At 45.0% G+C, this 15,221-nt stretch overlaps 1 protein-coding gene across 1 annotated transcript in view; it reads left to right on the top strand.

Moving 5' to 3' along the window:
• The window catches only part of Gmds (GDP-mannose 4,6-dehydratase), a 472,970-nt gene extending 457,990 nt beyond the window's left edge, over window positions 1–14,980 (top strand). The window contains exons 10-11 of the mRNA XM_013016609.1: window positions 14,221–14,289; window positions 14,560–14,980. Of these exons, the coding sequence (XP_012872063.1) occupies window positions 14,221–14,289; window positions 14,560–14,622 (132 nt within the window). The 3' untranslated portion in view covers window positions 14,623–14,980. The remainder of the gene's footprint in view (window positions 1–14,220; window positions 14,290–14,559) is intronic.
• The last annotated feature ends 241 nt before the right edge of the window (window positions 14,981–15,221 follow it).

The raw sequence follows: 15,221 nt of genomic DNA, 5'->3' as shown, positions 1-15,221 counted from the left end.
GGCTTCTAGGCTCTATCCTTGAGCTTTGGTATTCAAGGCTAATGCTGTACCTACAACTTTAGCCACAATTCTACTTCTGTCTTTCTTGGTGATTAATTGGAGATGAGAATCTCACATACTTTCCTGCCCACTCTGGCTTTGAATCGTGATCTTCAGATTTCAGGCTCCTGAGTAGCTAGGATTACAAACAAGAGCCACTAGCACCCTGCTCCACCAAGATTCGTAGTATAAAACTATTTATATCATCCAGCACTGGGGCCTCACACCTGTAATCTTAGCTACTCAGAGGCTGAGATCTGAGGATCTGGATTCGAAGCCTTCTCAGGCAGGACTTTGTGACACTCCTATCTCACAATAAACCACACACACACACACAAAAAGCCTGAAGTGGTGCTCTGGTTTAAGTGGTAGAGTGCTAGCTTTGAGCAAAAAGAAGCTCAGGGACAGTACTCAGGCCCAGACTTCAAGCCGCAGGACTGGCAAAAATAAAATAAAGTTATTCATCTCTAGCTGGAAGAAAAAGGAAAGGTCTTAAAAAGTGCTGAGTTTATAGTACACATCAGCATACCTGGTCCTATTTTTGTCTTTAGCAAATTGTTCTCAACTGTCAACTCACTTAACAAAGAAGAACACTGAGAGAGGCAGTGTTGAGGGGCAAGCTGGTAACCTACTCTTTTCAGGCAAACCTGGATTTGAATCCAAGCTCCATCATGTAGTGGCAGTGAGCAAATTTCTTCATTTACTGGAGACTTGTTTTCCTTACGTAGCACTGACTGTTAGTCGGATTAGAAAGCATTATTGTTCAGTATGTTTGATACATAACACAAAAGAGGTATGTAATAAATGGCTCTACGGAGTCCCTATTCCCCTTCCCCTAAACCATGTAAAAACCCTTTCTGAGCAATTAGAGCAGACTTCCTTTCCCACTGCAGAAAGAACCTTAGCCCCTGAGTAGAGGCTCATGACCCAGCTTCAGTCTCTATTGGGTCAGGCCACTTGATAACGATTTGTATCAGTGGGGAAGTTGTCATTCTGCTTTTGCCTTTATTTATTTACTAGTGTTTCAGTGCTTTTCCAAGGCAGTAAAGCACCCTGAGATAGGATCAGCACTGAGAGAACTTGACTGTGGTAACTAAGAGTTCCCAGAATGTCCAGGTAGATTTTCATGGAAGGGTTGCAAGCATTGCTTCCCTCAGGGCATTGTTCAGCCATCAGTACCAAAACCAAGCCTACATGGACTTGTCTCTGTAGAGCTGGCCAGAAAGCACATGCCAAACTCTGAGGTTCAATATAGAGCCTACAAAGGCCTGACAAGGCCTAGATGCAAGGAGGTCAGGCCAAGAGAATTGTATCACCACCCTGTGCTACCAGACTATGCTAAGTCACTGGTTCCCCTGGCCACCTACATTGAGACTCAGTGCTGAGAGTCAATCAGACTGAGCCCAGCTGGTGAAGTGGAGTTGTGTTGCTTGGCCACTATGGGATGGTGATTAGTGATAGGCAAGAAGCAGCACTAGGAACCCATAGTCATTAGAACACAGTAAAGGACTATTCCAATTCTCCATGTTGAACTCTGGATAAAGAAGGCTGGCTGCCTTATCAGCCAGTTAAGAAATCCATCTTGCAAGAATTAAGTGATACTGTGGTGATGCTGCCTGTGTGGTAGTGGGTGGCCCCTCCCCTAGGCTGATGGTATCTGCCCAAGTCTAACCTTGTAGCCACTTGGCATTCATCCCTCCCTGGGGCCATATCTGCTCCCTTGAGTCCTTGCTTCTTTGGACAGTCTTTGTATAACACACAGGCTGGAAAATGAAATGAAAAAAATAACTGGGCCCACATGTTCATTTCTGCCAACCTGAAACCCCATGCCAACCCTCTTTTAGCCCTGGCTAAACCTTTACATCTTTGTTTCCCAAAACTCAAGAATATCAAGACCTTCAGAGCTGACATTGCTCTATAAAGATAGGCCTAATTTTTCTTCCAACGGCTTTCTATAGATATGATATGGCCAACTTTCTAGATCCAGGGTAGGGTCTCAGCTTCCCTTATTCTCCCTCCTGGGTTTATTTGTAAAGCACATAATGTACATCAAGAAGAGGCTTCTGCCAGACTTAATGTTTCATGCTTATTATTTCAGCTACACAGGAGGCAGAGATCAGGAGGCCAGACCTGAAAAAAAGTTCATGAGACTCCATTTCAGTCAATAGCTAGGCATGTGATATATGCCCATCATCCCAGGCTCATGAGAGGCTGAGACTTGGAAGATCCTGGTTCTAAGTCAGCCCTACCAGAAAAGTCACAAGACCCACCCTCAACAGAAAAAGATGACCATAGTGGTATGCACCTGCCACCCCAGCTATAATAGGAAATGTAAAAAGGAGGATCACAGTCCAGGCCAGCCTGGACAAAAATTAAGCTCTATCTCAAAAATAACTGAAGCAAAAAGAGCTGGAGTGGTTCAAGCATAGAGCACCTGCCAAGGACGCAGGAAGTCTTTAGTTTAAACCATAATACCTCAAAAAAAAAAAAAAGGAGCTCCTGCTTGACAATGTTATGAACTCATTGAATAAGACAAGTACTGGGAGGTTGTGTGCTCAGTCATCTCTGTCTCTCAGCTCTCTTTGTTACTATGGTGATGCTGCAGTAACACAGTGCTCTGGAAATGCTGTGTTGGAAATTGTCTAATAGAAAACCTAGGGCTGGTACAGGGCTTGGCTAGCATGTGAGAGACTCTGGGATCGTTGCCAGCACCAACAAACAAAATAAAAAATAAAACTGATAAAGATAGGCCTAGTTCACAGCAGAGATCACAGGAGGTATTGTGGAGTGGCTCTTTGGATGATAGTAGGTTATATAAGAGGCACCATTTTTCTCTCCTGCAGTCAGCAGCTTCTCACATCTGGATAGAGCTGTGGTTTCCAAAGTGTGTCACAGACACTAATATGCTGCTTTGGTCAAGTGGCGAAGTATGATCCCAGTTTCTTTTGTCTGTGGACAGGAAGCCACACTCTATCATGAGCTGCCACGTAGCTCAGACACTGGGCCTTGTCAGCAAGGCCAGTGCCGAGGCCAAACAAAGCACCTGCCAAGGGTGACTGTGCAGGGTGTCACACTTGGAGTCCCCACCGAAGCTTTCATCAAAGCCAGCCTGATTATTTTCCACTGCATTTTCCTGAAAGGATGTTATGATTTTCTAGATGTTTGGTGGCTGGTGATAAATCAGGCTTTTATGATGTCATGTGAAAGGCCACCTCTTGGACTTCCTCCTGCAGCAAGTAGAGGATAAAAGTGGGACATGTTAGTAGAGCTCAGCTTGACTTAACCCCTTCCTTGTTTTGAAGCCAGCTGCAGTCATGAAAGAAGGTGCACCATCCTCTGGAACACAGCCAAAATGGATGGAAGCAGAGCTGCTTTCTTGGTGTTAAGCAGGATTCTCCAGCTAAGGGATGTTGGCATCAAATCAAAATTGACAAGGAGAATGTGTGTTCCATAGAGTGATAAGAGAGGTTGTCAATAATTTTACAAAAGTAATCTTCTGAAAAAGTCCCTGGTTTCTGCTGTTGTTTTTGTTTGGTTGGTTGGTTTGGTTTGCCATTACTGGGGCTTGAACTCAGGGTCTCAAACTCTTGCTTGGCTTTTTCTATTTAAGGGTGGTGCTCAACCACTTGAGCCACATCTACATTTTTTATTTTTTGCTAATTAAATGTAGACAAGAATCTCTTGGATTTGTCTACTGAGGCTGGCTCTGAACCAAGATCTTCAGATCTCAACCTCCTGAGTAGCTAGGATTACAGGCATGAGCTACTAGTGCCCATCCGGAAGTCTCTGTGTTATAGTGTTGAAATTACTGTTTTTTTGAAAAGGAAATAATATGTAACACCAGTGAAGTGGTGGCAAAATACCCAATAGCCTTGTAAGTGCATACAGTACCTGTGAAAGGGGAAAGGGCAATGGTTATCATTCAAGCCAGACTCTTAAGAGATTTCTGTAAATCCTCTTTCCCTCATTTCCACAGCAGCTGTTCCTGAGTCCTTTACTCTCCCTCAAGTCAATTTCACCCACAGCTTTCCATGGCCACGATTCTCCCACCATACCTGTAGCACACACACACCTCCTCTTCTCTTGACTTTGGCCCATCTAATTTAATATAACACCTACAACCATCTCTGAAAGCTATCATCAGACAAATATGAAGCCCTAAATTCAAATCCCCAAACTACTACTACAAAAAAAAAAAAGAAAGAAAAGGAAGAAGAGGAGGAGGAAGAGGAAGAAGAGACAAAATCTCCATCAAACTGTTTGCCTTTAGGGCCTATACCCTGTAAGGGCTGAACAGTCTATATTCTCTGCTGTTGGCCTATGATGATTAAACAGACTCCTTCTGTGTAGGTGAGTGGACTGTTAAATACACACTCACGTACACACACACACACACACACACACATACACATACACACGGTAATTACATTTTCATCTGGATATTACTTTAAAAAGTTAAGAGTAGGAGTTTGATCTTGATGATAAAAGGATTAATAGCTATCCTAACAGCAAACCTATATAGGATGAATTAGGAATGCAGCTCAGTGGCACAGCACTTGCCTAGTATGTATGAAGCCTTAGGTTTCAACTCCAGTGTCACATGAAGAGAAGTGGTACTAGCAACTTTTCATGTACAGTCTGAATTCTCTGTCTTGCAGAGAGGATTGTTTCCCCCATTTTCTAGATTTAAAGCCTAAGACTTAGAGACGTTGAGAAACAGCTATCTCTGAGCCTTGTATGAATCCAGGTCTCTCCAGTGATGTCTCTATGATATTGGTGATGCCTAAGAATAGTTTCTATTAAGACACGATTTACAAACCGTGAACTGTACAGGTGTCAACTATGCTACCCGATTGGTTCTGACTAATGTGTACAGTCCTGTAACTTACACTTCTCTGCACAGGAAGAACATTCTGTCTCCCCAAGTCAGTCTCCTGCATCTTTCTAGGCAGCCCCTTCCCTGCAGCCACTAGTCTCATTTCCATTGCTGCAGATGAGGATGTCATTCCAGAACCACACATACATCAAGCCACACAATACAGGAATCAGGGTGTGTTCATCTTCCTGTGGGCTGACACGATGTTATTTAGGTACATTTTGGTTCCTCACATTAAAATACCACAAAGTATACTGCTTATCTGCTGGTGGCATGGCCCAAGTGGTAGAGTGCGAGTGCCTGCCTAACAAGCACAAGCCTTTCCCTAAGTTCAAACCCCAATAGTACCAAACAAGAAACAGAGAAAGGAAGAAGGAAAACAAAACCAAAAATGCAGTGACCTACGCTTTTTAAACGAGGGTTTTGTCTTTTGAGCATTGTGACTGCTGGATTAGGAATCAGAAATCCTATTTTCTAATCCAAACCCCTGCCACTAGATGGCTTTGTGACATTAATCAAGGCATTGGGCTTATATAGCTCTGCAGACACACTCAGGAATAAGTCTCTGTTCCTCTCCTGAAGATATGAAAGGAGTAATGCCTGGTAATCTACAGCCTACATCCCAACTGCCAGTTTAATCTCTCTGCAAGCCATAACTATAGGAAGCTTGCTGAACTGGAAACAAAACCATAGAAAGCCTTAATATTCCTCTTTTTTCTGTGACTCTTAAGAAAGTAACTAGCAAATGTCAGAGTAGTTATCTTCATTTTCCTCTGAAAATCTCCTGGAAAAGCAGTGATAAAAGAAAGATTTGGATGTGGTCATTAACTGCTTAGTGGTGGAGTTTCTCTAGAAGCTTCTGGAAGATGAATACGGGAACTTGCAGGTACACATTTGAATGACCTCATTGTGTCACTTCTATTTGGTTTGGAGAAAGGAAGAGAGGCAGAAAAGGCAGGATGTCTGGATTGTTGAAGAGAGATTTCTTGACTTGCAAACCTTTGATATACTATATTAGTTGAGAAAAGCCCCCAAACAAAAGTGTCTCAACTGTAGTGTAGGTGAATCTGTATTATGTGCAGTGGTTTTTGGTATTAATGTTCAAAATGGGTGGAAGAGGAATTTTCTCAAAGATAGGGTAGATTTCCTAACAAAAGAGAAGGAAACAAGCTTAAGGAATTGTGCAATTGGGGATGCCCTGTGGCCTAAGCCAACCTTCTCAAATGGGAAGGCTTGAGCTAAAGATAAGCTGGATGACAGAACTTGGCTTTTAGCTCCAAGATACTTTGTACGAACTTTCATCTCTAGGAAATAGGCACCTGAAACAGATCACAGATCTCCTGAGATGCATCTTGAGTGTGATTGTCTTTAGGTTTAATTAGCTGAAGTTTGTAAAGTGCTTTGAGGACAGAAAGTGCTAAGTGGCAAAAGAAAAGCTTGCCTGTGTCTTGTGTCCAAAGCGCCACTTGCCAATTATGTCACAACAGTCCCTAATCAGTCCACTTAAAGATGCTTAATCTCCTTTCCTCGGGGTTTGTGCCACCCCCTATTAGCATGGGCAAATCTTCACACCCTAGATCCAGTTATTAACAGTAACCAGTAATTTCCAAGGAAGATGGTGCTGACTTTGAAGCCTAGAATGCTGAGGTCACTGACAGTCATATCTCCCTGTCATTAAGAGGCCCCTACATTACAAGTGTGAGTCAGCCACCACCTCATCAGATGCTCAGAGTGAGTCAGAACCAAGGGGCTCCAATCACAGCAATCTAAGCAGCTTTCTCCTGACTGATGCTACTGTACCTATCAGGGATCCTAAAAAACGTATTCCACAGTTGTAATTACAGAAGTAGATCACGCAGCATAACCGCCTCACAGTCTCATGTACTTTATGATTGTGTGTATGTGTGTGTGTGTGTGTGTGTGTGTATGTGTGTGTGTGTGTGTGTGTGTGCTGTTCTTGGGACTTGAACTCAAGGCCTGACACTGTCCTTGAGGTTTTGTGCTCAAGGCCAGAGCTCTACCACTTGAGCCACAACTCCATTTTTGGCTCTTTTTGATAGTTAATTGGAGATAAAAGTCTTATGGGCTTTCTTTCCCAGGCTGGCTTCAAAGTGAGATCCTCAGTTCTCAGTCTCCTGAGTAGCTAAGATTATAGGCATGAGCCACCAGCACCTGGCTACTTACCATCTTTAAAACAACCTATAAGTGCCTACAGGTAGGCAGTTTTCCACGATATTAGCCATAGCTTCTGAGAAATACTCTCCTACATTCAGTCAGCTTACAGTTGAACCTAGCTAATGGGCAGGCCCAACTCCCATCGAGCTGTAACATGACAGACAGAGTGTTCCTAGGGTAGTAGCCATTCTCTGCCTTAGTCAGAGGCTGGGCAGCAGGTGGTCAGGGGTAAGTAAGCAATGAGGGAGACCTACAGGCTGCTGTCCAGAGAAGATACAACTTGGCCCAAAGTGCAAGGTTCATGTATTCCATTCCACAGAGCAGAGTGACTTGTAGCTGTACGTAAGTATGAGATTTTTTTGTCTCAATTCCTCTCTAGTGCATGATCCTAAATATCCCTAAAACTCTACTGCACTTTGATGTTGGGCCACATAGTCTATTAATACCTGGCCACACCTGCAGGGCTCAGGTCTAGACTACTGAAGTGGAGACACAAGATGATGTCCAGCTAGTGTTCTGAGACCAGGGGTCCAGCCAGGTCCTTGGCCACCTAGTGGGGTGCGTTGTGACAGGAATGCCCCCTATTTAGGCCAAATGAAGCTTCTGAGGGCTACTAGATGCTGCTCCAGCCTTGTCTCTTCCTGGCTGCTGAGGATACTTCATTTTCCACACCAGCTCCCAAGAGAATGGTGCACAGCAATGGAACTTGAATTTTTACCACACTCAATGTATATGCAGAATCCCAGTGTCCTCATGGTACTTTTTGCAGTGCATGTTATAAAACTCTAAAATGAAATTAATAAGCGTAACGTCTCATTCCCCCAAATATAATCACCCTCAATAGCTTCAGAGTACTGTTTTCAGGACCCTTAATCCTAATGCCATGAGCCACAGATGCTTAAGCCCTTATGTAAAATGCTACGGTATTTGTGTGGAACTTATACACATTCCTGTATTTGTTGTACCATCTGTAGATGACTTAGAATACCTAAAATACTGTAAGTAGTATTAATTAGCTATTGTATTAGGCACCTACGTACTTCACTGTCATACTCCTTGCCAACCAAAGCAATAGCTTGGGAAGGAAGGTCTGTACATGTTCAGTGCAGAAGCAGTTTTTCTCAGTATTTTTGGTCAACAGTTGTTGAATCTGTGGATGCAGAGCCCATGGATTGGGAGAACTGGCCGCAATTATGTTGTTTATGTAGTTAATGGGATCCTTTTTTGCCTAAATTGCATTTCTATTTTCATACTAACCACATTTTTAAATATAAGTAAAAAAGATGTGTATGTATGTGGGCTGCACTATAAGTGCCATTAATTAAGCTCTCCTTTTATGAAGGAGAGAGTTTTTTTTTTAACACCTATGTTATATTGGCAGGTAAAACAATGTCCTCTTTCACTTTCCCAGAAAGCTCTGTACCACATGAGCTTGACTCTTATTAGTGTCTGGAATATACATGTAATGGATATGTTTCTTTCCCTTTGTTTAGTGGCTCTTAATAGCTGCTGAGCCCAAATGACAAATTCAACCAACTGAGAATAAGTAATCCCCCCAGAAAAACGGGGTCAGCAAAGGGGTCACGGTGTCCCAAAGACCCCCAAGGCACCATCCAGGAAGACAGACAGCATGTCTAACTCATGACTAATGGGTTTGCTTGTGAGGCCACCAGTGGAGGGGACAAGATGAGGGTGAAAAGTAGTTTTAGTCCCCAGTACTTGTGCAGGAACTTCCCTGAGCCAGCCTTCTGCAGGGCCTGCTCCCCTGTACTTTATCTCCACTGTGCTGCCCTGGTTGGAGCAGCACTGACTGACTCAATTTCCCCGAGGCTGACTGAGCATTGTTTAAGCTCTGAGACACTCTGTCAGCCCCTACTGATGGACAGTCCCCCTAGCCCTACTTCCTGAGCAGACTAGACGGCCTGCTGTTTTCTTCTTGTCTCTTATCACCCCTTGTCATTAAAGGAGAGGCACGGCTTCAACTTCAATTTGTGCTGATCTACAGCAGTAAGGGGAAGAGAGAGGGGAAATGTTCATACCATTCTTCATGCCTGCCACGGTTGCGTTTCTTCCCTCCCTGGAAAGGATTAAGCTAAGGGAAAATTTGTGAGCATGTATGAGCTGAAACTGCACCAGGAAGACAGAACATACTGCAAACTTCCCAGGATAACTTTCAGACTTCATTTTTTGGCTTTTCCTCCGTCTTGCTCTAGGCCTCTTGAATCTTGACTGGGATTATAGCAGTGTAACTTCAAAGCTTTTCCTGAGGTTCTGTTGTTTTGTTTTTAGCAGTTCTGTGTTTCCCAAGAGAAGCATTACCACAAGAGTAGAGCTCTCCTAACTCACTCTACATTAGCATAAAGTTAGATCAAGGACATAATTCATTGGCATTCTTTTATTCCCCTGGAACCTAAGCTGTTCTTTAAATTTGCTTTTCTAAGAAAAATAGAAGAAAAAAATGAATATTTTTTGTGCCACTCACAGCTCCATGTCTTAAATTCCTGAAGATGCTTAACCAAGGTTTCCATCAGGCTTGGTTTTCCTTAGTAACATCCCGTCTAAACACTGTCCTCCTGTTTATAGCACTTGAAAGTCAGTTTCTTTCACTATGTACATTAGATTTAAGGACATCCTGCCAAGAAATCCCACATTCTTACAATGTCTATCTGCCTCAACAGATGTTCTTTGCGAACCTTACCCACAGACCTGTTGAGGAAATGTGTCCGTCATTCCAACTAAAATGTTCAAATTTTCACAATGCAAATTCAGTGGAAAAGGGAGAGAAAGAAATGAGAGTGAGGACTTGGAGTAATCCTATGTAACACAATCTACTTAGTAACGTTCCCTACCATGGTTGTAGGAACCAGGTGGGCATGGAAGGGATTTAATGTGTTAAATCCAAATAAGATTGGAGAAAGGAAATAAAAGTAACCAGTATAATTTAAAGATGTGCTGTTATCTTGACAGAGATTTAAAAAACAAAAAAGGAGCCAAGAGATTTGATGAGAGGGCCCTCGATAGGGAGAGAAGAAGATAATGGCATGGTGTGGGTGCTCCTTTTCTGGGTTTTCCGTTAAATACTTAACTGGCTTAATGACTTTTCCAGGATTTGGTCTGGCGCTTTATCAGTTCACTACAACAGGAACATGAGCCAGGAAAGCCTGAAAACTTGCTGCAGGAAAACATGCCCTTCTGCCAGGCTGCTGTTTGCAGGGTACCTAGCCCTCCAGCTTTATGCCCAGATGCTGGAGCTAGAGGACAACTTCTGGAGTCAGATGAATAAGCAACAGTCAGGGAGGCTGAGGAAAAGCGATGAGTGTCTGCACAAAGCCATTTTCTCCCCTTTCTCATGCTGTTTTGTTGCTGTAAAATGCTCAGTTAACCCTAATTGAATTTGACAATAATAAATTACATATTGAAACTATATAGTTCACCTAAGGAATAGTAATGAAAACAGTGAAGACATCAGAAGCCAGAGTTCAGGAAATGTCATATTCACATAGAAATGCTTTAAATTTTTCTCAGAGCTTTATTGTCTCTTTTTTCCCCCCAAAAAAAGTTCCAGACCACCCAGTGTACAAGGTCCTTTCTAGAAACTGTACATAAAATCCTCCTTTAATTCAGCTTTGCCTCTGTTGTTATATGATGGCTTTAAGCCTATAAATAAAGAAGAAAATGAACTGTTCAAGAAGTACAAGATGAATTAGCTCATCTTTCTGGCTTATTTTTAGGTGCAAGCCATGCCCTAGTGGAAGGGATTTGCAGAAGTATTAAGATTTAATATAAAAAGAGACGTATACTCACTCCCCTTGTCCTTGGTCTTGGCCCCAAAAAAATCCTGTATGTAAACACACGGCAATTCTTCATCATCATCATTGTTCTCGTGGTCATTGTTGTTAAATGTGTGCTAGTACTGGAGCTTGAACTCAGGGCCTCACACATTTGGTTGGCTTTTTTTTTACTCAAGGCTGACACTCTATCATTTGAGTCACATCATCACTGCCAGATTTTTGGTGATAAAGAGATGAGTCTAATGGCCTTTTCTATCCAGGCTGGTTTGAAACTGGGATCCTCGGATCTCAGCCTCCTGAATAGCTAGGGTTACAAGCATGAACCACTGGCACCTGGCTACAGCAAAGCAATTCTTGACTCCCTCATAAGAGTACACAACCTGAGCCTTCAGCCTTGGCATATAAACTATTAACCAGATCTTTTCTATAAATGATACCATGGTAAAAAGTAAGAAATTTCTTCAGAAACAATTAAGGACCTAACAAGCTGAGTTTATCCTTACAGGTTGCTGTGGGGGAAGAGTGGAATGGTGAAGTGTATGTAGCTCTATGGAAGAGCAGGTCCTAGTCTAAGAGAGACCTGGGGTTCTATCCCCAGGACAGGGGAAAAGAAAGTTGGTTGGGCAGCAGCATATTGATTGGTGCAGATGTCCACTCAGTGGAAGCTGCCATGGAATGCCGATGTTTTGTTCTGATGGGACCTCTTCCTCTTCCTTCCCAAGGTCTCTTGGTCTAATTAAATTTCAGGGAGACAGAGCTTTGGCAGAGGTTAAAGGAAGCGGCTAGACTGCAGTATAAGAGCTGGGCTCAAAACTAAATTGGGAAGTTTAACGGGGCCCGTCTCTAGTTTCAATGAAATACTTTTACAGCGTATGGTAGCAATGTCTGTTTCTAAGCTTTTGAAAACCATTTTTCTTTTTCCTTAATTGTAGTTCCCTGGTTGTTTTTATATTATGAGCTACTTGTAGAAAAATACAGGAAACATAATTACAATACAAAGCTCCCTTTCCCAAGCCTACTGAGATCATTTGAAGCCAAACTGGGTTTTAGGGTTTTGCTAACTATAAGTTCACAGCCATGAATTGCATCCTATGTAGTGCTAGTTGATTTACAGCCAGTGTTATGTTTTTAAACAATAACTGTGTTTCTCCCAGCCGTGTAGCTGCCATAGGATTGAGAGAGGGGAGGGGAGGACTCAGTTGCTTCATGAGTCCACATTGCACAGCTTCCTCTGGGAAAAAAGAATGAATATCTTTGTGTGACTCTTACAGTAAAGAGAAGCATTGTAAAAGTATATATAAGTTTATTTAGGGAAAGGAAAAAGAAATAAATTACTTGGGTTTGTTTTTTTCACTTACATTGGCAGCTCCATGTAGCACTGTGTTCAATTGCTAATTGCTAATTTTTGTATCCTACCTTTCCTGAGAAATCTGTATATGGACTTTTAGGCCAGGAGAAATAACTTGCTTCACTCTGGTTAACACCCTGGGGAGGAAATGGGTACTTTAGTGTATTGTGAAATGCGAAGCTTTGGGGAGTTTGATTTATTCAAGCCTAAAAAGCAATGATGGATGATTAAGAATGAGAGTCCCTGAATGTCCTCTGCTGGAGCATGGTTTCAGGCAGAAAGACAGATACGCAGAAGTGGGGTCTGGACAACCTCCGCTGGAGAAGGCTGAGCCCCAAAGAGAGCACTGAGCATGCAGGCACCCCGACCTTCGCATGCTAATCCTGGAACAAAGTGCCCTTGCCCCTCAAATTCAGAGGAATCTGGAGCAAGTGAGCAGGAGAGGCCTTCAGTAGCAACTTGGTTATGTTACTTTCACTTGATATAACTGGTTTAGGTTGTTCTTTAACATAAGTGGCTAAAACTATCTTAATGGAGTATCACTTTTATATTGCTTTCACACCCTCTGGTTTGAGGATTCTCTTATTCGCCCTTTGATAATGAGTGTGCCAAAGCTAAGTGTTTATCTCGCTTCTAAAAGTATGTATCCCAGTCATTTTCTTTTTTCTCCTTTCTTCTTTCCCTTCCTCCTTTCCCAACTTTCTTCCCTCTTGTTAGTCATCTTGCAATTTTCATCCCAGCCTTCATCTAATTCAGACTGCAGAGGCCTGTAATAAAGAAGGGAAGGAAAGCAGTAGAGAGGGTTATTCTGAGGAAAACATAAGAGATGCACGTCTGAAATCCCATAGCGGAAAAGGAATAAAATTGATGAGCAAAAGCTAAGATATAGAATTCATTTCTGCTCTACCTATTTTCTAATCGTCTTTCTTTCAAGGACGCTTGTAGAATGGATAGAAATGAACTTCCCTTGTTTCTCTAGAACTCCCCGCGAATCCCTTTGGGCTTGGGTTTCCCTCCGGGTGAGGGCAGGGCTGAGAAGGCAGGTCCGAGCCATCCATCTCCTTTTTGCGTTTTGACAAGGCTCCTGTCGCCCAGGTTGATGAACTCAAGGACTAAGCACACGAAGTCCCAGCTGGAGGATCGCATAAATGTTAACTCTGCCCTCCACGTAGCTGTCTGGAAGCTCTGAGGGGTACAAAGAAGCTCGAGAAGGGTCAGAGCTGCCGGGCTCCGAAGAGCAGTGATTTCAAACTGCTACTTGCGGCTAGCTGGTGGGTGGAGAATAGCAGCAAGTGGCGGGAGACCAGGATTTTCTGATAGAAGAGAATGGGAGTGGAGTAGGTGCCCCGGGTGAAAGGAATGTTTACGTTGCTGTGGAAAGCTAGGTTTCGGTTTATGAGCTGTGGGTGTGCCTCGGGCAGCGCGCACTAGCCCGGCTGCGTCCAGAAAAGCTGGGGCCGCCGCCCGGGACGCGCTGCGCAGGGCGGCGGGCTGGGAACCGACAAGCTACCGCTCCATCCCAGCTGCCCGCTGCCGAGAGCCCGGGCCGGGCCGCGCGCCTCCTCGCTCTGGGTCCCGCCCCCGCGTGGCGGTGGCTCTGGGGAGAAGCGCGTGGAAAGCCGGTGCCCGGGGCGTGCCCACCCCACCCCCCAGCCCTGGGAGACCAGCGGGAAGATTTACTCCCGGCTCTGGCCAGAGAAGTACAGAAATTCGAAACTGTTCTCACGGCCGCGTCCCGACAGCTTAATGCATTTTTTAAGCCATTAAGAGTCGTTGGACGCTGTCGGGCCGGGGGCTGAGCGGGAGGGCGGGGTAGCCGGGGCCGCACAGTCACGGTGCGTGCAGGTTTGTGCGGCGCGTTCCTCACCGGGCGACCGGCCGAGCCCGGCCCGGACCAAAAAGCGGGGAACCGAGAGCGTTGCTGGGGAGGGAGCTCGGACGGCCGCGGCCGTCCCGCCCGCCTCACCGCCCCCCTGTCCTCCCTCCTGCAGGACTTTCTGCAGGGAGACTGCAGCAAGGCGAAACAGAAGCTCAACTGGAAGCCCCGCGTCGCCTTTGACGTAAGTGTCTCCTTCGCTGGGACCCGCGGGCCGGCTCCTCGCGGGCCGGCTGGGACGGGACGGGACGGGACGGGACGAGGCGGGGCGGGGCGGCCCAGCCCGGCTTTGGAGCGGCCGCTCCAGGTGAGCCCAGCGCTGTACCCGGGGACCGCGGGCGGGGAGGGGAGGGGAGGGGCCGGAGGCCTCGGGAGAGCCACCACCCGGAGCGAGGGAGGCACCGGGAGTGGCAGGAACTCCTCCCCCACCGCCCACGGGTGTCTCGGGTTGTAGGAGCTGGTGAGAGAGATGGTGCAAGCCGACGTGGAGCTCATGAGGAACAACCCCAATGCCTAGAGCGGCGGGCAGGCGGTTGGGCCCTTCGATCAGTGGCCCGCGGGGAATCGACGGGCGCAGACCAGAGATGCGACGATCCAGGCAGGACCTGCGATCCAGCCACTCCCCCGCGACTCTGGCCTTCACCGCGTCGTCCCCTCGGGCTGGGCGCAAGAGGGACACCGTGGTTTGCAGCAGCCGGGACATGACACTCCACAGTTCCAGTCGCTTTTGACGAAGCCTCCTCCAAATGGTTTTGTAAAATCAAAGTGTTTTAATCATATAATCACTTTACTTGAAATTGTGTCACTACTAGACAACTTTAATTTTGGGGCCTTCAAATTGTCTCTTTTCTTATCAAATAAAATCTTTCTGTGAACTAGCATTAACAGACTCGCTGTTTTCTTCGTTATAAAGGCAGCTTTTGGGGCCCCAAACCAAAATGCGAGAATCCAGGCCTTAGGGCATTTGAAAAAGCCCCTACTGGGAAGACCACAAGACTCAGCTGAGCCTTCCTTTCCTGGTAATAATAAGCTGCAGAACTGATAGTCTGACCCCTCTTGTCTCCATAATGAGATCCATTGGGTTCCCACTATGTTTGAAGGCAACTGGAGAAATTA

This window comes from Dipodomys ordii, unplaced genomic scaffold (assembly GCF_000151885.1).
Source record: "Dipodomys ordii isolate 6190 unplaced genomic scaffold, Dord_2.0 Scaffold32, whole genome shotgun sequence".
Lineage (NCBI taxonomy): Eukaryota > Metazoa > Chordata > Mammalia > Rodentia > Heteromyidae > Dipodomys > Dipodomys ordii.
This window is presented reverse-complemented; position numbering and strand designations above follow the sequence as displayed.